This window comes from Amblyomma mixtum, chromosome 6 (assembly GCF_055824585.1).
Source record: "Amblyomma mixtum isolate Tamu chromosome 6, ASM5582458v1, whole genome shotgun sequence".
In the NCBI taxonomy this organism is placed as follows: Eukaryota; Metazoa; Arthropoda; class Arachnida; order Ixodida; family Ixodidae; genus Amblyomma; species Amblyomma mixtum.
The window spans coordinates 2,179,363-2,205,153 of NC_143017.1; the positions used below are offsets into that span (position 1 = coordinate 2,179,363).

A 25,791-nucleotide genomic window follows, 5' to 3' on the forward strand; every position below is an offset into this window, starting at 1 on the left:
TTGTTTAGTTTCCCTACGGGGTCTGGGGGACCTTCCTCGGACAGCCGCGGCGTAGCTGCGGCTTGGTGATGCAAATCGTGCGGTGGACGGCAACGGGGAGCGGAAAGGCGACGGAGAGCGGGAAAGAGGACTTGAAGACACATACTCCCCTCTGCGAAGGTAGTCGTCGATTTCGCGATGTCGCTGGCCGCGGAGCGGTCGAGCGGCGTCGATGGCGAAACCTCGCAGCCCGATGCGTCTGTACGGGCAGTGGCGAAGTATGTGCCCGGCGTGATCACAATGAAAACATAGTGGGCGGTTGTCGGGCGTCCTCCACTAGTCGCATTTCCTAAAACTGTTGCCTCGCTCGTAATGTGGGCGTACGGGAGCTAGGGGTCGTCGTTCTTGTGGAGCTGGTGCCTGTCGAAGAGGGCAAGGGAGGTCTCGTCGGGGCGCAGGACTGCGTATAGCGGCGGCATAGGTGATGGCTTCAGCTGCCGTTGGTGTCGTTGGTGACGGGGAGCCAAGTGTATGATGTACTTCTTCACGGATGATGTCCGTGAGCGACGCCACCTGTGTCTCCTGAGCCGGCTATGTTCGGGATAGCAGCAGTCGGCGAAGTTCTTCGCGAACAATTTCGCGTATTATATTTCGAAGATTATCACCGTTTCTAGGGGTATCATCTGGCAAGCATACCGACAGCACGTAGAGAGGTCGGTTGTAGAGACTGGTCCGGGCTTCCAGGGACTTTTCGATGGTTGAAGCTTCAGCTTCAAACTCGGCGACGGTTTGTGGAGGATCGCGGATCAGGCCGGCGAAAAGTTGCTCCTTCACGCCACGCATCAGGAAGGACAGTTTCTTTTCTTCAGTCATGTTGGGGTTGGCGCGCCTGAAAAGGCGTTTCATGTCTTCCATATACGCAGTCACGGTCTCGTTTGGACGTTGAATTCTTGTCTGCAGCAGGACCTCCAGTTTTCCTTACGCACGACGCTGGTAAACGTACCCACTATCTGCTTCTTGAAGGTCGCCCAGGTCGTGAGGGAAGATTCGTGGTTTTCAAACCACATTCTGGCAGGACCGTCCAATGCAAAATAAGCATGTCGAAGCTTAGCGCTGTCGTCCCAGCTGTTCAACACTGCCACACACACGGTCGTACAAGTCCAGCCAGTCTTCCACATCTTCCTGTGGTTCTCCACGGAAAGTCGGTGGCTCACGAGGCTGGCGAACCACGACGGGCGTTGGCTGTGCGCCAGGTTCCATCGTGAGGGGCATAGCAGGGTAGCAGGTCAGCACCTCCACCAGATGTCACGTAGTGGTGACTGCAGTCCGGCGAACAGGAGCACAGCGAGAATGTCTTCGGAACAAAACTCTTTATTCGCGCTGACTTGCGCCCGCAAAGAACTGAATCACTCGGCGGCGTAGCAACAAGCGTGCTCGGCGGTCGTCGAACAGAATGCCCGCCGCTGTCGGCCGTGCTGTTTTTAAAGCTGATAGCGAACATTCCAGATAACGCTTGGGGAATTACTAGAGCATTCTGCCACAAAGTAGAATCGGCTCCGCCTGGATGCGATCAATAGAGATAATTCTAGGCCCCTCTTGCGTCACAAACGAAGCGATAAAGCGGCGTGCCGGCAGTCTTGAAGCATGAACAAGTAAACACAACAAACAAACGCTACAAAGAACCGCGGCAATATACAACCGGGAAGCCAATAGTCACGAATACCAAGGAGCATAGGGGGTGTCTTTTTTAATTTTGTAGTTTTTATGAATGGGAGATTAATAAAAGGAGAATAAAACAATAACCACATGCTGCCGGTGAGATCTGCACTGTCCAAAGCACATTTATGAATCTAAAGCACATTTATGAAATTCGGAGGTTGAGGGCTTAGATCCCTCCGGCAGCATGCGGTTGTTTTCCTTCGACATTTATTTATCTGCCATTCATAAAAACTTGAAAACAAAACAGACATTCCCCATGCTCCTTGGTTTCAGAGAAAGTTGGCTTCTGTCACAATATATATATTGCCAAGTATCATTCTAGTCTCCGTTCGTTCGCGCTCAAGGCCGCACGAAAGGGGTGTTATTTTTGCTCGTGGCGACAGAAGCGCCCGGACTAATCTCGATTGACCACAGCCACGAAGAACTCCATCTACGTTTTCCCAGATTACTGTACATCATCTTGACTTGTTATCTCGAAGTTTTCTTGCCGGCTTTAAATTGACCGATGCCCTTAGCGGCGGGCATTCGTAGTTCGACGACTGTCGAACAAGTTTGTTGCTTAGGCGATTGCCGAGGGATTCAGTTCATTTGCGGGTGCAAGGCAGCCCAAACAAAGAACATCGTTTGCAAGTCTTGTTGCTGTCTTCCTGACCGCTGGACTGCCGTAACTACAACGTGACAACACACACACACAGACACACACACACACACACACACACAACACACACACACACACACACACACACACACACACACACACACACACACACACACACACACACACATATATATATATATAGAAAAAGGAAGTCAAGTATCCTGCCGCCGGCGCACCAGGCTCGGGCCGAATTTCGTTGGAGGCGAAATTCTAGAGGCCCGACCAAATATTTAGGGGAATCCGCCAAGGTGGAGTAGATTTGTAATAAGGGAGTAATTACTCATTGACTAACTTCTAACTCCGAAGTTTCTGAGAAAGCTGTATAGCTTTCCTTTGTAGCCGTATGGCTGCGCTCGGGTGGATGCCAATGAGTAATTACTCCCTTATTACAAATCTACTCCACCTTGGGGGATTCCCCTAAACATTTGACCAACACAGTTCCCACTTTGAGTTATTGATAAATTCGGTCTCGCCCTACCATAAGCTTGCCGTCCTGGTTAGCTCAATTGGTAGAGCGACTGCTCCGGTGAAGCGGTGGTCCTGGGTTCGAACCCCGGATCAGGACGAATTTTTCTTTTACTACGAAGTTTCTGAGAAAGCTGTATAGCTTTCCTTTGTAGCCGTATGGCTGCACTCGGGTGGATTCCAATGAGTAATTACTCCCTTATTACAAATCTACTCCACCTTGGGGGATTCCCCTAAACATTTGACCACCATTCAGAATTTGCATCAACAACCACAGATCACATGTACGGACACAGCCAAATTTCCCACTTTCAAAGCACATAAACAACCTTCGGCATCCATTCGATAACTTTAAAGCTATTGTACTTCAATCGGGATTGGAAACGCTTTATGACCGCGAGAGCTATGAATCATAACTGATTCACAAATTTAACACATTCTCAAGCGGCATCAACGGCATCAATAGAGTAGCAAAGACTATCCAAGACATATTAATGATAGAGACTGACAGAATGGGCGGGAGAAAGCATAGCAAGCATTGCGTTTCTTCCATTTTTTTCCCCATGTCAATTGTATTATCACGTATTTAGTGGTTTTTTCGCCTCGTTTTCATTTTTCTGTTTTTAATTAGTTTTGTATTGCATTGTCATGCATTGTATTTCATTGTCACGAATTGTATTTCATCGTCATTGTATTTCATTTTTTTTCATTGTCATTGTCACGCATATGCACAGCTTATCTTTACAAACTTTAGAACATAGGCGCACACGTGAACGCATCATTATGCTGAACAAGATCGTTCACACGTCATCTGGCATTCAGGCGCCCTTCACATTTGTGTCCTCAAGCGCACGTGCAACCCGACGGAACCACCCATTAAACATTGTTCCATTCTAACCACATATAGATTGTTTTAAATTTTCCTTTTTTCCTCTAACTGTTGAAATTTGGAATGGATTGGACGGCTCAATCCGTTTATTGCCAATTGAAGAGTTTGTTGTTCAGTTGCCTGACAATTTGACCTGTTAATCTGTTTTTAATACTTCTGTATTATCTATCTCTATGCTACCCATGTTATTTGTTTTTACTAATGTATTTACCCACTCCTACTATGTCTCTCCTCAGAGACAGCAGTATTTGTAAATAAAAACAAATAAAAAAATAAAAATTTACTGTCCTGCACGCGCTCACGCGCAGTGAAAAGTTACATTTGTTTAACACTGAATAGTCCTTCAGTTCCACTTGTCTTAGGGTGCATTAAACTTGCGACTAACTGCAGTTCGTTTCTGGTGTTGTGTATGTTGTTAGCCTTCACTTTTTTTTCTTCTTTTCTTTTTTGTGCATTGAGTAGTTGTGTAAGGATTCATTAGAAACTTTTGTTTTCTCCTAGTCACCTATTTTGTATCGTGTTGTGCTGCCACAACCCTTCTCTGAGTTGGATTTTACAAATTCTTGTGCAGTAGCGTTTTTTGTTCTTTTTGCGGAGGTGTTCCTTTGGCATTCCTGCTGACCCCAATCCTCACTAATTTCTCCTGAAATGTTGCCTCCTCGCCGTGCAGCTGTCAAGCGCTTCGCGCTTGTCAACGACATGCGGTAATGAGCCACACCTCGAGGGGCACTCCCCTGTCTTACTAAGAAAGCCATGAGGTGGCGAGGAAGGATATTTTCGTTTCCCCCGCTTTTATTTTCTGTCGTTCCGCTTCCTTCTTCCGAACACCTGCATCCACGTTAAGGGATAGCCTTTCCAAGTTGTAACCGATCATTTTGTTTTCTTTTCACTCCCCCTTCCCTCACCATTGTTCGCATTTGTACTTTATGCTTTTTCCTGTACCTCGCGGATGCTATAAAACCTGCTTGTTTCGGATAGTGTAATACACTCGGAAAAGGCTGGTCCTCCAGCCGAAACGTCGTGAATTAAATGCTGTTGTTTTTTTTAATTTCTGGTGACTCTTATCTTTTATTGAACAATCAGCTGTCAAGAAATCATTTTCGATATATATATATATATATATATATATATATATATATATATATATACACACATACATACGCCATACAACCTACGTCGATCAAGAGCGCGCTGCGCTAAAGAGTTAGGCTGACCAAGAGCGTGCTACGCTATACGAATATAAGGAGAGGGGCAGAGCGAGCGCGACGGGAGAGCGCGTGGCTCTAGCGGTAGAGGTAGAGAACGAAAGAGAATCGCCGCGGCCAGTTATGTTTTCCTGGGTCTTCTGCGTTCCTGTGTGGCTTTCTCAGCCTGCGCCCGCCGACCCATAATATTTGCTGGCAGCGGTAGAATCATGGCGCTCACCCGTTCCCTGAGTTAAGTACCCGACGTGCCAGAGGACAAGACCCTGCCACCAACCGATGGCGCCTATGACGCAGCGGTCGGCGCCACTAGACCTACGCGCTCGGAGGGCGTCAGTCCTTAGCAGGAGCTGGACCCCGGTATTAAGCGTCTCGTGGATATAGTTACCCAACGATTGGACGTATGAGAGGCCCGTCTGACTTTCCACGCTGTGGAGATGAAAGCTCTTCGGCGCGACTTACGTCTCCTTGTGCCAGCCGAGCCGAACGTGGGTCAGGTGTCTGTGGGCCTCCCCGCCGCCACTGTCTTCGGCTCTGCCGTCGCTGGGCCCGCGGTCGTAGCCGTCAATAACGTGCTCGGCGCGGGTACGTCATTGGACGTTGTGCAGTTACCCACGTTTGACGGCACTATCTCGTGGGCCGCTTACCGCATCCAGCTGGACGGTAATGCGGCGGCGAGAGGCTGGGACGAGAAAATGAGGGCATGGATGCTCGTCGCGAAACTGAGATGCAGCGCGACTGAGCTGCTGCAGAACGTGCCGGCTGACCAGCTGGGCTCTTACATTGTCCTGGCGGGCCTCCTTGCGGACCACTACATTGCCTCAGGTCGCCCCCGTGTTCACTACCACCGCCTGCGAGCCAGCCGTGAAGAGCCCGGGCAGATATACGAGGACCTGACCGCCGATATTGAGCGCCTGGCTCTGCAGTCGCTGCCGGGGGCGCCTCAGAACGCCGTTTCTCTGGTCGGCGCCGAGGCGTTTGTAGACTCCATCCGACTACATGAGGTGCAGTGCTTGGTCCGCTCTCGGTGTCCTGAGCGCGTCCGCATCGCCATGGCGCTCGCCATGGAGGCGGAATTTACTTTTCTGGCCACGCGGGGGTCGCCACCGTGGGCCGAGCGCAGCATCCCGGCGCAGGCTCCTCTATTCGCAGTCCCTACAGCGGCATCTGCCCGTCGCGTGCGTAACGACACCCGCATGGCCTGCTTCCGCTGCGGCGTGAGGGGACACTACGCGAGGAACTGTGCTGGCCCTCCGACGTCGGAAAACGGTTTGGCGGAACTCTGGGGCACCGTTCCTCCGAATAAAGTCCTTCCCCACACTAATTCGTTCACCGCGTCCCCTCCTTTCGTCGCCTTCGATGAGAACTGAAGCTCCCTGCGTGCTCGTCGACGTCGCCGTGCTTGGCGGGAACTTAGGCGCCTTGGGCGACACCAGAGCGGCTGTCAGCGTACTGCACAAATCGTTTATTGTTAACGCGCCCGACATGCTTCTTCCAGCCGCCAAAACCCGGCTCTCAGCTTTTAACGGCACCCCGGTGGAGCAAGTGGGACGCGTCATCGTTGATTGGTTGGTTGGTTTATGGGGTTAACGTCCCAAAGCGACTAAGGCTATGAGAGACGCCGTAGTGGGGTTGACCTGACAGCACTCGGAAAGACCATTTCCACTGAGTTTGTTGTCCCAGACAGCCCTATTTCGCCAGTGGTCCTCGGGTGCGGGTGGTGCCAGCAAGCCGGAGTCGTCAATAATTTTATCACAACCGAACCACGGGCGAGCCGTACTCTTTGTTGGCCGAATTGGCTTAGCCGGGTTTTGAGTCTCGATGTCGCCCTGTGGCAGCCTCTCGTGTCGGCGACCATGCGTGCCTCGGGATCTGCGCGTTAGCTCGCAACGAAGTGGTCACACCGAGTCAAACCGATCGGCTCACTACCGTGACTGTAGCGTCCGCCGTGACTCTGCCACTGGGCGCGGCAACTTTGGCATATGCCAAGCTTGACCGTCCGATCTGAGCGGACGTGTTTTTCGAACCCATCCGGTGTTCAGCTCCAGCCCGTGAGATGGCCTCCCCTCGAAGCCTCCTGCCTGTGCTAAAAGAAGAGGCCCACGTAATATGGTTATACGCCGATGACATCACACTATGGTGTTCATCTGGCTCTCCCGGTCACGTACAGGACACCCTGCAACGTGGCCTAGATCTCATCGACTCCTTTCTCACCACCGCTGGCCTCTCTCCTGCTCCTGAGAAATCCGAGCTTCTCCTTCTCAACCATTCCTCCTACCAGCGCTCACACAACCACTTCGTCTCTGTCCACCTTTCTGGCTCTCCTATTCCTGTCGTCACACAGTGCAAATTTCTTGGCTTCCCTTTGCATGCGGCTAAGAATGTGCAAGCCCTCCACCGCGCTGTCACCACCTGCCACTCTGTAACTCACCTCCTGCGGCGCGTGGTCACTCGACGCTCAGGTCTCCACGAGGCTCACGCGTGCCGAGTTGCCCACGCGCTGGCCCTCAGCAAGGTCTTGTACTTTGCACCCTACGCTTCCTTCACTCAGACTCAACTTAACGCTCTGGAGACTGCCCTTGTGGGCCTCTACAAGGCAGCTCTCAACCTCCCTATCACTACCTCCACCACTAAGCTCTTTGCCACAGGCCTCTCCCATCCTCTTCGTTCTCTTCTCAGTCTCCATCGTGACTCGCAGCTTGCCCGGCTTTCCTTTACCCGTCAGGGTCAGTAGTTATTGACTCAAGCGGGTATCTCGCCCATTCCAATCTCCCCATTTACCTCTCCTATTCCCACCCCCGCTCCCAATCTTCGTATCCTTCCCCTCCCGACCAACATGTCCCCCGTCCTGCACGCCGGACGTCGTCATGCGGCCGCACAGCACCATTCCCCTCTCTTTGATACCCAGGGTGTAGCTTACACGGATGCCTCTTTCGTGGCTCCTCGAGGTTTCTGCGGCTACGCCGTGTACCATCCACACCTCCCTGCTCCTGAAACGCACACCAGCGGGCCGTATCTACACCCTCCAGACGCATTGTCCCTCGAGGTTCTCGCCATTGCGCATGCCCTCCAGTCATTTGCCCTCCTTCCCTCTCTCCAAGAGTACACAGTCTATTCAGACTCACAAGCCGCTATACACCACATACAGAAACGCACCCTGACCCCTTCTCTCCAACAGGAGGTCGAACGAGCGGTCTCCGCACTGCAGCCTTCCATCGTTTTCCTCCGCTGGGTCCCTGGGCATTCAGGGATTGACGGCAATGAGCTGGCCCATCCGCTCGCCCGCGACACACTTTTCCGGGCACCGTTGATCCCCTGGGCCAAGCCCTCGGAGGACGGTGGGAGACTCACTCTTTGCCGCACCATAAAAGAGGTCTACCTTGAGCTCCGCCTCAACAAACGCCTTTACCCTCCCCCTCATCCATCACTCACGGTGCCGGAGTCTCGCCTTCTGCGGCACATTCAGATGAATGCAGTTATCACTCCGTCCCGCCTCTTCCTCTATCGCTATCGATCGGACCCTTCCTGTCCCAGCTGCCCCTGTATCTATGCGGACCTGGCCTATTGCCTTTTCTATTGCCCGGCTGCTCAGCAGTCGGGTTCCTTCCCCCCACCCTCTCTATCCATCACCACCTGGCTCGACTGGCTTGGCGCTGAAGGGGAAGAAGAACAGCGGCTTCTGGTCGCCCAGGCGGTCGAAATGCTCGGCCTATAAATTTTGGTCGAATAAAAGTCTTTTACTACTACTACTACTACATCAGCCGCGCATCTCCCGCGCTGGCTCCCGGCACGCAACTGGATACAGCGTCAGTCTTGAACTCCGGATCACCGATTGCGTCTCTGCCTCCTGAGGCACCACCTCACCACCCTCCACCGCCAGCACCCTATCATGGGAAGCACCTAACTTTGGCCCCAACCTGAGCTCCGGCTTGCTACTCGAGCATCGCAGTTGCCTTGCTCTAAGCGCCGGTGAACTCGGGTGCACTTCCTGGGGCCAACACCGGATTAATACCGAAAACGGCGCGCCAATTAATCAACAACCTCGCCCTGTTGCGGCAGCCGAACGGAGAGTCATCCAGCAGCATGTATGCGACATGCTTGACCAAGGAATCATTCCCCCTTCTTGTAGCCCTTGGTCTTCCCTGTCGTAGTTGTGCTCAAAAAAGATGGAACACTCCGCTTCTGCGTTGATTATCGCAAGTTAAATGCTATTACTCATCTCGACGTGTACCTGCTGCCCCGCCTAGACGATGCACTTGCCGCCTGAAGGGGTACCGCTATTTTTCCACCCGATATCTGCTGTCAGGCTAGTGGCAGGTGCCTGTTCACCCCGATGATGCGGAAAAGACGGCTTTCGTGACTCCCGACAGCCTTTACCAGTTGAACAGTGTGCCCTTCGGTCTCTCGAATGCTCCAGCTACCTTTCAGCGCGTCGTGGACCGCGCCTAAGGCCATATGATGTTGACTATGGCGTTGCTCTACCTGGACGACGTAATTCTCTACGCGGCTACGTTTAAAGAACACCAAAGGCGACTCAAACTCGTCCCCGAAGCAACTACCTCTTACGTCCTCGACGCAATTACCGGCGTAGTGGCTAGCACACAATGAAGAAGCACACAGGAGGAATCCAGACAAGACAAAGGCCAGTGTGTGAGCAGGGACAAAATGAGGGCAGGGAAATCCTAAGGGCCATTTATATTAAACAGGCTGGAAGCGATTCCGTGAGCATGCCCTCTATCGCGCTCAACAATAGAGAAACAAATTTCCTAGAACAGTACGCAGCCTCCCCTATGTTATGAACTTCCGCTACTTTTGCTCCCAACCGGTCAGGTGGTGTTTACTTTTTTTGTTCCACTTAGCCTTCGAGAGGATTTTGGCGGGTTAAAATACCCCTGCCTCCAAGAGCAATATTCGTGTTTGCCTTCTGGATAGAACCTGTGTATTTGCGGGAGTAGTTGTCTCCTATCTTTGAACTCCGGAACTCCTATGTCCTTTCACTTTTGCTGTTTCCACACTGGTTCCACGGGTTGAAGTGGTTTTAGTTGTTTTGGTTTTATTGTTTCTTGGTTTTAGCGATTTGATGTAAATTCTGTGTTTTACCCTGGCCTGCCTATACACAAGTCTGTTTTAGTCTTTATCGGACCTTTGGTAAGCTTCGTTCGCCATCACAGTGGCGTTTTCTCTGTTTTTGTGCTCACCTTTCTTATTTTCTGTCATGATTGATTCACTTTTGCATTCCAGCCTTATCACTTTTAGTAACGCCCGTGGCTTTTCGTAACGCGTTACTTTTTTCAGGTTCTTTTATCACACTTTGACGCGACTGCAACTGTAGGCGGCAGCTGCGGCGCAAGTAAAGGACAATGGAAGATGAAATCATGTATAAATACGTCTTTCCGAAGTAAAACCATTACAAGACTAGCGTTTATCCTCTCAGGATTCTTTCTGTGCGCGTCTTCTTTGTGCGCTAGCAACTATGTCTAAAATAGCAACCAACTAGCCCAATTAAGAGCCTTGGAGCCCACTATCATTGCCCACGAGAGACATCACGAGAAAGGACGCACCGTCCTGTCCTTTTATGTCTCACTGGGGCAGTGACTGTACGCTCAAGTGCAAGATGCAACACTGGTTCCTTCGCGTCTGCATGAAATCCAGCACAAACTTTCCAGTCGCAGCGTGAGTCAGCCAGCAATCGCCCGTCGAACAGTAAAAACCAGCACATGCTTAGGCTGATACTGGCACTGGAACTGGTTGGTATTGCATCTTGGAAAAACGCACTGCAAAGACGACGGACATAGAAAAAACATGCACCACTCGAGCTGACATGTAACAGCGTTTATTCGCAAGACGTAGAAAAGAACATACTGTAAAACATATACAGAAAACGGCTATAAAACAGAAAGTCAATGAGGCTCGTCAAGGTATGAAAACCAAATTGGAGGAACTACAACTTACTCGCCCTCTAACGCGCGTGCTCTTTTTGGAGATTGTTGGCCATGATGGGGGGTACGGGGTCGCCGCTCGCTTCTGCTTGTAGTGCTGCTACTCGCAGACGGAACCGCGGTCAAGTCGACACCCGTTACCACCATCAGAACAGGAGTGCCATCGAGAGTCGGGTGATGAAAGAAAGATAACTAGTTGGTTTACTTACATTTTTAGAAGCGTATGGGCAAACAGGCGACGATTCTGCCGCACTCGTTGTAATGTTTTATATTGTTCTCGGCCCCTATGTCCCCTAGGTCGAGGACGCCTTCGCTTGGGTGGGAGGGGTTTACAGGCTTAACTTGTGCGCACGAAGACACCACCGCACTTATGGTGACGTCCCCGTCACAGGTTGAGTCTGAGGGAAACGAGGTCACCGTCGAGGTAGCGTGGACTGCGGTAGGTGATGATTTCTGGCCAGCCGAAGGTCCCCACGGGTCGCCGACCTCTGTGCTTCCTCAGATTTCACCCGCCGCTAAAGGTTGTAACGCGACGTCGGGAAATGGCCGGAATGTGGTCCTTCGCCCTTTGGAGGTGTTCGAGAGGGTTGGGGATGATGCCCGCCAGCTAAACGCGCTGCTCGGACGCCGAACAGCCATCAGAAACGAGGCTCTTGGCTCCCCGGTATGGTCACGGGGAATAGGGGAAGATCACATCGGTGGCGGCGTTCGATACGTGAGGAAACTTCGGAAATGGGTCAGCTTTTGCTCAAGCTTCAGCCCCTTCTTTTTGGTCGTGCACTCCGACCGGGCAAAGCTCGGTAATTGGAATCGGCTGTCTCCTGGGTCCTCTCCGTGCGGTCTATGATGGCTTTACTGGGAGCTACCACCCTCGATTTGCTCGGACTCACACAGTAGAAACGCGCGTGCTAGCTGCTTCCAGGCGAGACCCGCTGGCGCTCACCTTAACAAGAAATGATAGACCTCTCACCAGTCCCTAATTATTTAGGATGCTGAAAGAATCTTACGGCTTGGTGTTTTTGGTAACACCACCTTATGGAAATCTTGCAAAGCACTGTTGTGGATAACGTGGGTAGTAAACCTTTCTTGACCGAACAACAATTTTGTTTCGGCTTCCTAATCGAAGAACTAATGATGAGTCAGACACTCATCATATTTGTTAGAGCATACATGAGCTAAAGAACCCATCAGTTGTCCAGCATGAAAGGGAGCCCTCAGATATAACAGAGTATCATAGAATGTTCTGGTTTGTTTTGTAATTGCCCTTTTCAGCGGATGCACATGTTCTACGCTTTGTGCATAAACGCACATTTGCGAGTCAGAGCTTTTAGTATACTTTCTACGTCCTTCGCCTTTTGAGCTGTTTTTTTTTTCAACATTCTTTGCAACCCGGTCGGCCATTCAATGGCAGGTTCTAGTCCGCCGCAATGTGCATTGTCGTCTCGATAGGCAAGACGGCAGATCACGAACACACAAGTCATGACCATGACTTATGGAGTGGAAAGTCTGCCATGTGGCCGGGCATAAGGCCATAAAACGGGGCGCTATATATCGCACTATCATTTGCAATCAGTTATCAAGCTTAGTGCGAGTTTTTCTCCCGGAAGCGCGCTTGCCTTTAATACTGGTGTAACTGCATGTCGCGTCTGTTTGCAACAGCGTCGCCTTGAGTACGAGCACCAGAATGAAAGGTGAAAAATTCTGGCACTGCGTCGGGGCACCTTATATTCTTCAAGCGTGAAGAACTGTGCAGGAAAACTTATTTAATGCAATAAATGAGAGCTGATGGTGTAGCATGTGTTAGTTCTATTTTTCAGCTCGCCTCAAAGCATATGTGTCTTTATACTGCAAAAAAAAAACATCGAGGAACACGCGTTCGCATCGCGCTTCACAAGTTCTCTGATGCACACACGGCAATGCGTAAGCAGTAAAAAAAACAATTTCAGGACGGCCGCAAGCTACACAAAGTATTGTCAGGGTGGAACCAGTCGAACACAGACGCAGGACAAGAAAAAAGGAGGAACACACACCCCACCGCTGGTCTGTGTTCTTGTGACCCTTTTTCTTGTCCTGCGTATGTGTTCCGCTGTTTCCACCCTCACAACATTATGAACCAACTAGTCCAGCAATTTACGCTCCTACACAAAATAGCCGATTCGACAGCTTAAGTGAGATATAACACGTTCATCTCAAGTCTAGCAAGCCAAACAGGGAGTGAATGATGTTGGGAGGTTCCTGTTCTAAACATTCCGAGCACAACGGTGACAGGCTGCGAAAGTGCACCGAATGCGAAGCGAAATAAATAGCGTGGTGGAAAAAAAAGCGCGTAAAGGTGAAGACAAACAAAAAAGCGAAAAACGACAAAGACCATAATTCACAAAATAAAACTCGTTCCTGAAAATAACTGCAGAAAGACTGAACAAGGTAAAAATGCAGACCCCTGTTTGCAAGGGTGACCATCCTATTCAGGCACCGAGTTCTATTAGTCTTTGAACTTAATGAGAGCCTAGCTCACGCGCCTGCGACAGCAATTCTACACCAGTCAACATCACTATGCAGCGGGTTATCTCTGAACTAAATGGGCTGTATAGCTCGAGTTCCTTCCTGACTTCGGCTGGTGGGCGAATTTGCTGGCTACGACTGCCGCTTTGCTGTTCCATCTGTTTTCTTCGTTCTTTGTTCAGGCTTTTTATGCATTGTGTGAATACCGAAGCTTTCAGAAAAAAAAACATTAAACTGGAATAAGCGCACGTCGTTGTGGTGTTTACGTTGTTTTTCGTTTGTTGCCTTGTCGCCGCCTTAAAGCGCTTTCGTCTGCCTTGCTTACTAACCAACGCGACGAACATTGTACTCAAATAACTAGCGCTCGATTTTGCGCTTTACATTTTGCTTCTCGGCTAGTGCTGCTGCAGTTTATTTATGAGGCTTCACATTATTGGATACATCAGCCGCATTGTTTTCCTCGTATTTGGACGCTCCATCTACACTGGGTGGGAACCATTACTTCGCCAGAAAAGACAGCAGACAAGTGATAGCCGCATGCGCACGCAGTTTAGCGCTCTTTCCAGCTTCGTAAAATCCTTGTTCCTGGTAATTACCCTTCTAAAAACAGCATATTTGCCCTCCCATGAAGCGCACATATTAGGCTAGCCTGACTCGTCGACTTTTTGTCGCTTCGAATGCTTCAAAATATGTATCCTCTTCAGTTAGAACATGAAACATATACACTGGTTTCGTTTATTTTTTTTTGCCATATCATTCGTTTTTCACCAGAAATCACTGTCCGGAAGAAATAGTTGCACTTCTTTTGCAAGCAGTTCAACATAACGAGAGAGTGGCGCCCGTCCTGTTGTGTTCGTGTCTCCTTTGTCTTTGTTGTTTTCGCGCCGTCCGAACTACTTTCAAGATATGAACCAACTAGCCCAAATCAAAGTACTTCTTGAGATAGTGCAGTTTGATGCAAACTTCCCACTTACCTCCTCAACTTCTTTTCGTGAACGAATGACGCGAAGATTGATCGCATTGAAGATCGCTCTTCCGTGTATCTCTTGGCTGAAAAACATGAAGGATAGTTGTCAGCACGAAAGTGCAAAATGATATATGAATGTATTAGCCAAAAATTGTTCGGACAAATGCTTTTACACATCAGAATCTGTGCATTTCCACGGAAGGCAAGGCAGTCAGTATAAGGCCAGACAACAAGGACATTCCTCTGGCGAGTGTGCAACTAAGCGCCAAACAATTTGTTCAGTACAAACTGCAGGGAAAGTTAGGATTGCTATTTTAGTAGCCTTTGCTTTAGTTAAGCTCCACATTATTACAAATGAAATATGCACGCGTGTACTTGCAAGTTCATTTTAAAATGATGAATCAATTTTTTGTCTTCTTTCGCAGCCAAGAAGGCGAAAGAAATTCCGACTACACAATCGTAGATTCTGTCTTGCGACAAATACATCTCGAGGCATGTGTCGTGCGACAGATTGCTGTCGATGGTGTCACCCACACGTCGCGCACTTTTAAGCGCGAAGTACCCAGACACCCTTAGAGCGTGTGGGGGTAGCGGTCTGGGACTCAAAGGATATGCCCTCGACTCAGCGTGGCAAGCTCAGCGGAGACCAGCCACCAATTGACAATAGGTTTTTGATCGTTTGGTGCCCAGCTTTCGCCGGTCCCAAGCCAGAGAATGGGTCGGAGCCAAAGGTTTACAAACAAAACAAAGTTTATACAGCAAAGAGACGATACAGAGGGTTTTACAATCACTAGTACAAACACATACAAAGTGATTACCAAAACAATGCAACGCGTGCAAATTTAAACTCGAGAGAGAATACAATTCAAAGGAAATATTACACCTAAAGTGCACTAGAACAAGAGAGAGACAAACAAACAAAACACAATTTGTTCACCGGGCACTGCGGCAGTCCTACGACCAGAGTTCCACGACGATGCCGCCCCGCAGACTGGCGAACGTTGCCTCGTTGGTCCGATGCTGGCCGAGTGGTGTTTTCCCGGGAGTCGAACGGGCGCGCTTCGATGAAGCTTAAACGGCGGTCCGGACTGACTTGACAGCGGTCAACGCCTTTTTCTATAGGCTCGCTTCCACGTCTGTTTATTCTACACGCCAGAGTAGGCGCGCAGATACACTCAGCATCGGCAGTGCTATCTCCCTTCCCTCTTCTCACCGGCCGCGCGTCCCCATTGGTCAGAGGTCGGGGGTCGCATCTCGAAGATTCGAGCGTGTTCTGGCGTGGCGCCGTCGCCGACGTCCTAGTGCAGAGGAAGGGGACGGGTCTTAGTGCACACAAGGCTGCGCCCTTTTCCCTCGTCAGCGGTAGAAGCGACTCGGATGTTCCAGAGAAATCTTCGGCATGGATGACTCATTCCCTCGGTGCACGCCGTGTCGGTGAGCGGTGGTGGAGGGGAGAGGAAGCCACGCGCTTAGCAGGGGTTTTCCTTCTCCCCCGTTCGGCTCGCGCCGGCGAGACTCCGTGCGCGCGGCGGTTTTTCTTTGTTTGTTTCAAGAATGCGCCGAATTTTGTGACACTGCCCTTCCTTTAAGAATATTGTGTAACAATATTCACAAAACACAAAATTCACGCGCACATGCATGCGCTCACAAAGTCAAGGCGAATGCCGAAATACATAGTACAATACAGTGATATTTCACATACAGTGCAATGGACCGATTTCACTTCAAAACACGCCGCAGTTCGGCGGTTTAATTCGCTCGCACATGCATGCGCTCACAAACTACATGTCAAAATACATACATCAGTACCATGATGTTTACGCATACACAACACAATGCAATGTTCACAATGCACATAAAAACACACCGCGATTGGGCAGTACATTAACACAGCATTACAAACAGGAAGCACACAAGTATGAGGCATACTTTCGTCTATACTTCCAAGTTTGGCCTACGCAGCGGGCTCGGAACACGATTGCTTTCTTCAGGCTTTCGGCGTCACTAGAGGTCCTCTTTCGCACGCGACTCTGGCCTTTCTTCCTGTCGCGGATTCGACTGTTCTTTCGCCTTCTGCAGAGACTTCTCTTCCGAACGCTGTTGTGGCCCAGTTTCCTATTCGTGCTGCTGTCTGGTTTTGCGCCCAGATTTTGAGCCCTTCTTTCTTTCCTGTGGTTAGAGCGTCTGTTGCGAACAAATTTAACGCCAGTCCGCACATGACGGCTCCACTTCTCGTGTGCTTCTTTTCGGTGTGCGCTCTTTTCTTTGCGCTTTCGCAACCAGACGGTGTCGTTGCTTAACGCTGGGCTTGCTCGTCTCAGCTTCTTTTTCACTTTACTGTGATGTTCGCGCAGCTAATTTTGACTCGACTCAGCTGTCTTCAGCTTGGTTCTGTTTCTTCCCGTTTTCTGCCTGAATTTTCTATAGGGCACCTGTTTTTCGGCTTCACCTGCTTTGGTGGTCTCTGACTCCTTCCTCTTTCTTTTTCCCATCTTCCAATCTCTTCTACGGAGCACACCCGGTTCGTTTTCACTTGCATCATCCTAGACGACCTCTCGCGATGAAACCAATAGTTTAGTTCTTTTCGGTTCTTCCTGGCCTGAACTTCTTGTTCCTTCGGATGTTTTCTTCTTTTTCCTCTTTCTGATTCTTGCTCGTGCGAAGTGCTCGAAGCAAAGCTCACGATTCTTTGGAGAAATATTCTCCTCACTGGTTCCTTCCATCAGATGGTCACTTACTGTGCAGCCGTAAAAAAGCTTTCCTCCTACTGCACCCACTCCTTCCTCATAGGCAAAAAGTTCCACGCCTTCGTCATAGGCACAGATTCCCTCGCCCTCCTCATCGGGAAAGCCCTCCTCGCTGCTCGAGGGTTCACTCGGAACGGCTTCCGGGTCTTCATTGAGTGCGCTCTCTTCAGGTATTACTACGTCTGCGCTTTCACCCTCAGTGCCATTTAACCACTCTTTCTCGTGGTCTGCACTGCCGGACTCAGAGGTGTTGTGCTCGGACTCCTCCATAGAGATCCGAACTACTTCTTCTTCCTCAGGCGGCTGCCCTAGGGTTCCCTCTGACTGAAGCGTCAGGTTGGCCTTTACATCAGTGCCTACTACCTCAGTAGTAGCTACACAACCAATTTCCTGAGGAAGCGACACTCCGGTCTGTTCTTCACTCTCAGCGGTTTCAGTTGCAGGAGCAGGCTGTTCCACAACCTCATTCTCCCTAGTGGAGCCAGTTACAACCTCTTCTGTGGTTGTCAACAAATCAGACTTGTTAGTCTTCCACCCGGCCTGTCCGGTGGCAAGCTCCACAGGCTTCCTGACGTCGTTCAAACGCCGAATTTCAGCAATCTTCCTCTGAATGATTGTCATCTCTATTTCAAAAGCTCTTTCGGCTGCTTCTTCTCGCCTTTTCCTTTCTCTCTCTTCCTCTTCGCGTTTCTTTTGCCTTTCTTTCTCAGCGGCTTCTCTAGCGCGCTGTATTTCTTTCTCCCTTTCTTCTTCTTTTCTCTGCCATTCTCTCTCTCGCTCCAAAAAGAGCTTCTCCGCCTCTTCTTGTCTCTTCTGCTATTCTCTTTCTCTCTCTTCTCGAGCTCTCTCTCTTTCTCAGCTCTGTCTCTATCCTGGTCCACCCATTTTCGCAGTTCGGCTCCGGTCATCCCCATCTGGAGGCCGACCTCTATTAGCCCCTTTAGTTCCTTGAAGCTCATCTTTGGAGACCGAACTCTACATTCAAGGCAATAGATACCTCCACGCGGTGAACCTCACTAACCGCTACAGCGCGGCACCTCACAATATCGCTCTGCTGCTAACACTCGTTTACGACCTCTTCGTAAACTCCTTCCGACTCCAGACGGTGTCGTTGCTTAACGCTGGGTTTGCTCGTCTCAGCTTCTTTTTCACTTTACTGCGATGTTCGCGCAGCTCATTTTGACTCGACTCAGCTGTCTTCAGCTTGGTTCTGTTTCTTCCCGTTTTCTGCCTGAATTTTCTATAGGGCACCTGTTTTTCGGCTTCACCTGCTTTGGTGGTCTCTGACTCATTCCTCTTTCTTTTTCCCATCTTCCAATCTCTTCTACGGAGCACACCCGGTTCGTTTTCACTTGCATCACCCGAGACGACCTCTCGCGATGAAACCAATAGTTTAGTTCCTTTCGGTTCTTCCTGGCCTGAACTTCTTGTTCCTTCGGATATTTTCTTCTTTTTCCTCTTTCTGATTCTTGCTCGTGCGAAGTGCTCGAAGCAAAGCTCACGATTCTTTGGAGAAATATTCTCCTCACTGGTTCCTTCCATCAGATGGTCACTTACTGTGCAGCCGTAAAAAAGCTTTCCTTCTAATGCACCCACTCCTTCCTCATAGGCAAAAAGTTCCACGCCTTCGTCATAGGCACAGATTTCCTCGCCCTCCTGATCGGGAAAGCCCTCCTCGCTGCTCGAGGGTTCACTCGGAACGGCTTCCGGGTCTTCATTGAGTGCGCTCTCTTCAGGTATTACTACGTCTGCGCTTTCACCCTCAGTGCCATTTAACCACTCTTTCTCGTGGTCTTCACTGCCGGACTCAGAGGTGTTGTGCTCGGACTCCTCCATAGAGATCCGAACTGCTTCTTCTTCCTCAGGCGGCTGCCCTAGGGTTCCCTCTGACTGAAGCGTCAGGTTGGCTTTACATCAGTGCCTACTACCTCAGTAGTAGCTACACAACCAATTTCCTGAGGAAGCGACACACCGGTCTGTTCTTCACTCTCAGCGGTTTCAGTTGCAGGAGCAGGCTGTTCCACAACCTCATTCTCCCTAGTGGAGCCAGTTACAACCTCTTCCGTGGTTGTAAACAAATCAGACTTGTTAGTCTTCCACCCAGCCAGTCCGGTGGCCAGCTCCACAGGCTTCCTGACGTCGTTCAAACGCCGAATTTCAGCAATCTTCTTATGAATGATTGTCATCTGGTTTGGGCAGTCGCGGATTCTGCAAGTTATAGTAGGCTTGAACAGGGTGAGCTCACGGGCTAGTTGGTTATTCATAATAATTTTAAGGCGGAAGCCTTTAATGTCTCATCGTTGTAAGTAGCAGTTGTCGACAGAAAATGTCACGCTTTTCAATTGGTGGAAACGGTCGTGACGTCACAGTGCGCGAATTTCAAACGGGGCCAATTGTACTTTGGCTAGTAACCATGCAACCAATTGAAGGGATCGTATAGTGATGCTCCAAGTAAGTGGGACTGAGCTTAGTTAATTGCCTAATTACCCAATTAGCCTAATTAGCTTTACTAGTCAGGCCATATAAATAAATAAAACCGACTAAGAAATTGGTCGAGCTCGGGAATCGAACCCCGGTCTTTGGCGTGAGAGACGAGCATGCTATCCACTCCGCCATGCCAGCTCGACGGTTTGGAATGAACAAAGGCGCGTCTAGTGAATACGGTGTCTTCACTCACTCTCATCCTCCTCCATTCCCTTCCGGCGAGGTTTAGGTGCCCACCGACAAATGAGAGACAGATACATTTCCTTTCCTCAAAAACCAATTTACCGACGAGCGAGGCGTAGAACCGAATGGGCGATGGTGTTCTGTGGACTCCCTGGCAGCGTTGCAAGACGCTGTCGCGTTCCACTCTTAGGGGCGAAGCTTAACATCTTAAACACACATCAGTGACCACACTTTAGGTCAAAAAAGTGCCCCCCTGAATTCTGTGAGACAGTTACTGCGTCATTCCCTTTCCTGAAATACAATTTTGATTTTCTTCATTACGGCTCCTATTTATCTATCTTCTTTCACTCCCACTTCCTCCCTTGCTCTACGGTGCGGTTCAGGTGTCCACCGAGATGACAGAGAATTACTGCGCCATTTCCTTTCCTCAAAAAGCGTTGCGTTCAACGGGCAAGGCATCGCGCCGAACGGGTGGTGGCGTTCCGTGGACTCCCTGGCAGCGCTAAAACGCGCTGTCGCGTTCCACTCCTAAAGGCGAAGCTTAACTGTCATTAATTAACAGTTAATTAGTATTCAGGCATTAATCAGTAATTAACCATTAATTAGTGATTTCTCATCACTTAGTTATTAGTACTCAATTATATGTGACGCCACCAGTGCCACAGAAGCAGCGAAGGTGGTGCGGAAAACGCTTCCGCCTCTACCCACTTTAGACAGTCAAAGTGCCCCCTCAATTTTTTTCAACAGCGCATGCTACACAAGGACACAAGACGAGACGCTCGTGTGTGTGTTTCCTCGTCTTGTGTCCTTGTGTAGCATGCGCTGTTGAAAAAATTATTATAGTAGGCTGCAGCTGGCATGACAGGTCGATGGGTGGGTGCTCTTGCAGACTCCAAAAGCCCGTGTTCGGGAGGTAGGCTTTGGTTTCTCAGGCTAGCACGGTGGACAGGGGTGTCCACTGTATCGGGCATGCGCTGTCTGCCTTATCGTGTCAGCGCATTGTCTTATCAGTGCTACCGCAAACTGTACGCTTGGCACTGCTACTGCCCCGCCCCCCTCCATCGCCTATAAAAGGGCGTGCTAATAAACCCTTCCTGTTCTTCTTGTTCCTGCCACCATGTAGTTGCCTCTATCCTTAGTGCGACACACATCACGATACATGGTGTCAGAAGTGGGATTCTGCGACAGCTATGGAACTTCTAAAGGCCCCGCCACCTTTGCAACTGACCGGCAACCTCTCTGAAAATTGGAAACGTTTCAAGCAGAAATTCGACCTGTTCCTGCAGGCGACCGCAACGAAGGAGCAACCTCGCAGCAATTCTGCAAAAGCCGCACTCCTGCTGAGCATAGCCGGTGATGAAGCGCTCGACGTGTTCAACACGTTCAAGTTCGAGGCAGCCGAAAGCAAAGACGATTACGCAACAGTGGTTGGAAAATTCGAGTCCTACTGTGCCGAGGTGAGCAACGAAGTTCACGAACGTTATGTGTTTCGCTCAAGGAAGCAGGCAGATGGAGAACCTTTCGAAAAGTTTGTCCGGGACCTCAAAAAGCAAGCCACGCAATGCAATTTCGGAGATCAGCATGATTCGCTGATCAGGGATCAGATCGTGTTTGGCACGAATAACTCAAAGCTGCGCGAGAAAATGCTTCGAGAGAAATCTTTAACGTTGCTGAAAGCTGAAGAATTGTGCAAGGTAGCAGAGTCTCTCGCACAACGAAACGAGGTCTGGAAAGCCGCGGATGACAGGGTCGATGCTGTTTCAAGGCACGCGCCACCATCGCGAAGCAGAAGTGATGACTGCAAGAAGCAGTACCGTTGCAAAAAGTGCAACCGGCGGCACAGGCCCACACAGTGCCCAGCCTACGGGAAAAAGTGCCATGAATGTCGAAAACTTCACCACTTCGCGGTTTGCTGTGAAGGCCTATCTAGAGTTGAACAAGTTAGTAAAGACAGCAGCGATGACGACTTTGACATTCTAGAAGTAGGAACTGAAAAAGGAAGCAGCAAAGACTGGATAGTGGAAGCACAAGTTGCCGGAAAAAATATTTGCTTCAAAGTAGACACCGGGTCCCAGGCCAGTCTGTTACCATTCTGTATGTACCGCAAGACTCGGGAGTCGCAGCAGTTAACGCCCACAAGTGCGGTTCTGAGAGCTTACACCGGGGGTGTCATAAGTCACTTCGGAACAACGACACAGGAAGTAACTATCGGTAACGCTTCCGCCACCGTGAAGTTCTTTGTTGTAAAGAATGGCCGTCAAGCCATTCTGGGACTAGATGCAAGCGAAGCTCTGGGACTTGTCCATCGCACGGTGGCTACTGTAAATGCTTCGGAGTACCAAGCTCTCAAGGATTTTAAACATGTCTTTCAGGGGCTAGGCTGCCTGAAGCAACCATACAGCATGGTCATGCAACCATCCGCGATTCCAGTTGTTCAACCAGCTCGACGGGTACCCCTGTCCCTGCGACAACCACTTCGGGAGGAGCTGCGTAGAATGGAGCGTGCAGGCGTCATCGTCAAACAGGATGGCCCGACAGACTGGGTAAGCCCATTGGTTTTGGTTAAGAAAAAGGATGGCAAACTTAGGGTTTGCATGGACCCACGGAAAATAAACGAGCACGTAAAAAGGCAGCACTACCAGCTCCCAAAGCGTGAGGACATGGAAGGGGAATTGGCCGGCGCAGCCTATTTCAGCTGTTTGGACGCAAATTCTGGTTTTCACCAGATACCACTTGACGAAAAGACGTCCAAAATATGCACTTTTTCTACACCCTTTGGAAGATACCGTTATCTCCGGTTGCCTTTCGGTATCTCATCTGCTCCCGAAGTTTTTCAGCAGCGGATGAGCGAAGTCTTCGATGGCATTCACGGTGTACACGTTTACATCGATGATATTTTGGTGTGGGGCGAAACCAAGCAAGAGCATGACCAGAGACTAGTGGCAGTAATGAAAGCAGCTGAAAAAGCCGGCCTAACGTTCAACGCAGAGAAATGCAAGTTTTGCGTCACCAAAGTGCAGTTCCTAGGCGATATCATCACACGCAAGGGCATCTCGCCAAACCCAAAGCTTGTGGAAAGTTTGCTGCAAACGCCAGTGCCCAAGAACAAATCCGATGTTCAGCGCATGCTCGGTGTGTTGAACTATTTTGGCAAATACGTTCCGCGCCTGTCTGAGCGAACCGTGTTGCTGCGAGCCCTTATCAAGTCTCACTCAGAATTCGAGTGGACTGAAAACCACACGAGGGAGTGGAAAAGTGTCGTCCAGATTTTAAGCACGACTCCCGTGTTAGCCATCTTTGATCCCCGAAAAGAATCTAAGATAACTTGCGACGCATCGAAAGACGGCGTGGGCTCCGCCCTTTTGCAGAGCCACAACGGCCAATGGCGGCCAGTGGCTTATGCATCTCGTGTGCTAACGCAAGCTGAGCAGCGTTATGCTCAGATTGAAAAAGAGGCGCTTAGCATTTCTTTTGGCTGCGACAAGTTTTACCAGTTCATTTACGGACAGAAGATTCTCATCGAGACAGATCATAAACCTCTACTTTCTATAGCTGCGAAAGGAATTTGTGACATGCCCCCCCGCCTCCAAAGGTTTTTTTTGAAACTCCTGAAATACGACTTTGTATTGCAGTATGTCCCAGGAAAGCACCTCATCTTGGCAGACATGCTGTCACGATCATCGCCGGTTGCTCGAGACGACACCACTCGCTGCACTCCAATCGCTGCACTCAGTGCCATGTTCGCCAGGTACGGCGTACCACTTGAAGTGTGCACCGATAACGGGCCACAATTTGCCAGTCACGAGTTCGCAGCCTTTGCAAGAGCATACGACTTCACTCACGTCACATCCAGCCCCCGCTACCCACAATCCAACGGACTGGCAGAGAAAGGTGTCCAGGTGGTAAAGCGGATCATGAAGAAATGTGAACATTCACAGGAAGACTTCTGGCTAGGTCTGCTGGCCTACCGCTGTACGCCACTGGAGGACGGCCGATCACCTGGGGAACTTCTTCAAGGCAGGTGCTTGAGAGCTAATCTTCCAGATTTTGGCGCTGTGCAGACAACTGTGGTCAAGAAGCACCATCAGAAGTGTGGCGGAAAGCCTCTGCCACCTTTGGCTGAAGGTTCTGTCGTGAGGATCCAGGACAAAACATGGTCAAAAAAAGGCACTGTCGTTGGGACTGCGGCTCCCAGGTCCTACAAAGTGCAAACCGAGGATCGGCGGGTGTTTAGGCGCAATAGGCGGCATCTTCTGCAAACCCGGGAGAAGTGTGCAGAAGACACTAGTGATGACGACAGCAGTTCGTCCGAGCGTGGGCCAGATAACTCCGGCCAATCTGCTCCGAATATCTCGCCTGGTGCCACAGCACGAACATCTGCTGACTTCCCTCGGCAACAGTCCGCCACCGACAGCTCGGCGCTCGGAGGCTGTGGGAACCATATGCCACTAACTCTGCCTGGGCCCACACCGGTTCCAAGAAGGTCGGCACGGACAGCAAAGCCACCTCAACGTCTTCAGTACGACGCTGCTTTTAATCAAATAGCTTGAACATTTGTCGTTTTCATTACCCCTCGGAAGATGTATCGGGCATGCGCTGTCTGCCTTATCGTGTCAGCGCATTGTCTTATCAGTGCTACCGCAAACTGTACGCTTGGCACTGCTACTGCCCCGCCCCCCTCCATCGCCTATAAAAGGGCGTGCTAATAAACCCTTCCTGTTCTTCTTGTTCCTGCCACCATGTAGTTGCCTCTATCCTTAGTGCGACACACATCACGATACATCCACCAGCGAAGGACTGGAACCCAGGGTATGCGGAGGAGTATTAGACATATACAGGGATCTTACCCAGCGCCTACACCAAAATATGTAACGAAGGTTCCCCGCCCACCATTCGGCCAACGACCGCGGGAGATCGAGGACTACGCGGCCCAGCAGCGCATGGCGACAATTCCCCAGCGGCAGTCTCGGTCTCCATCACCACGCCGACCTTCGCCACAGCCCCAAAGCTCCTCCTGGATGGCGCAGAGACGGTCGCCAAGCCCCCGCCGGGAAAACTAAAGAGGACGACCTCCGGGGGCGAGGCCGCTGGCAATCGATGCGAACAAGACCCCCCGACAACGCGAACAGCTACCGACCGCGATTTAAAGGCAACGACTGCAGTACCTGAACTCGGAGATCGATTCTCGTTGGATATACTCATGCTTCTCGATGGCTATAAGGTTAGTGCTTTGGAGGACACTGGCACTGATTTCTCGATTTTAAGCGGAAAGCTAGCGGCGCTTCTTAAAAAGGTAACGACACCATGGTCCGACACGCAGATTCGCACGGCTGGCGGTCATGTCGTACCTCCGCTTGGCCTGTGCACGGCAAGAGTCCAAATTTCAAGCTCCACATTTGTTGTCAGCTGCCTAGTTTTACCTGACTGCTCCCGTGACTGTATCCTTGGCGTTGATTTTCTCCGCGAGTATGGAGTTATTATTGACCTCCAAAAGCGCACCGTCACATTTTCTACCGAGAAAGCTGATGCTCACTCCGAGGACTGTGAACGCCGCGCCGCCCTTGGAATATCAGCCGAGAGCGTTTGGATTCCGCCACGCGCCAGTGTTTTTGTGAGTGTTCACTGCGAGGGACTACTTGAAGGGACAGCGGTCGCAGAAGACAACCTGTCCCTTTTGCCCACCCACGGCATCTGCTCAGCGCGAAGTCTCATCCATCTCCGCGACGGCTGGTCTGAGCTCCTGGTGTCTAACTTCACTAACGAACCCCGGCACGTTTTTCGTGCTACTGCCATCGCATTCGCCGACCCCTTAGCGGAGATTTCTGAATGTTTCGTGTTCGAAATTGTTAGACCTGTGCGCCCATCCCTTGACGCTCTTGACATCAGTCCGGACCTTTCGGTGACTCAACAGCGAGAACTAGGTGCCCTCCTAATCGAATACACTACCTGTTTCGCTTCTTCGTCGAAAGTCTGACAAACCCCTCTTCTGAAGCACCGCATATTTGCGCCCGACGATGACCGCCCCCATCAGCAGCCGTACCGTATCTCACCGAAGGA

General features: G+C 50.5%; 1 protein-coding gene and 1 long non-coding RNA gene across 3 annotated transcripts in view; both read left to right on the plus strand.

Annotated features, from left to right (window-relative positions):
* Positions 1–25,791, plus strand: part of LOC149338079 (uncharacterized) — a 1,049,963-nt gene that overhangs the window by 869,233 nt on the left and 154,939 nt on the right. The gene's annotated exons all lie outside the window — the stretch shown is intronic.
* LOC149338088 (uncharacterized) lies at positions 20,705–23,857 on the plus strand. The gene is made up of 4 exons (XM_089549974.1): positions 20,705–22,277; positions 23,367–23,482; positions 23,588–23,706; positions 23,796–23,857. Exons 1-4 carry the CDS (start codon positions 20,925–20,927, stop codon positions 23,855–23,857), a joined length of 1,650 nt encoding a protein of 549 aa, XP_089406100.1. The 5' UTR covers positions 20,705–20,924.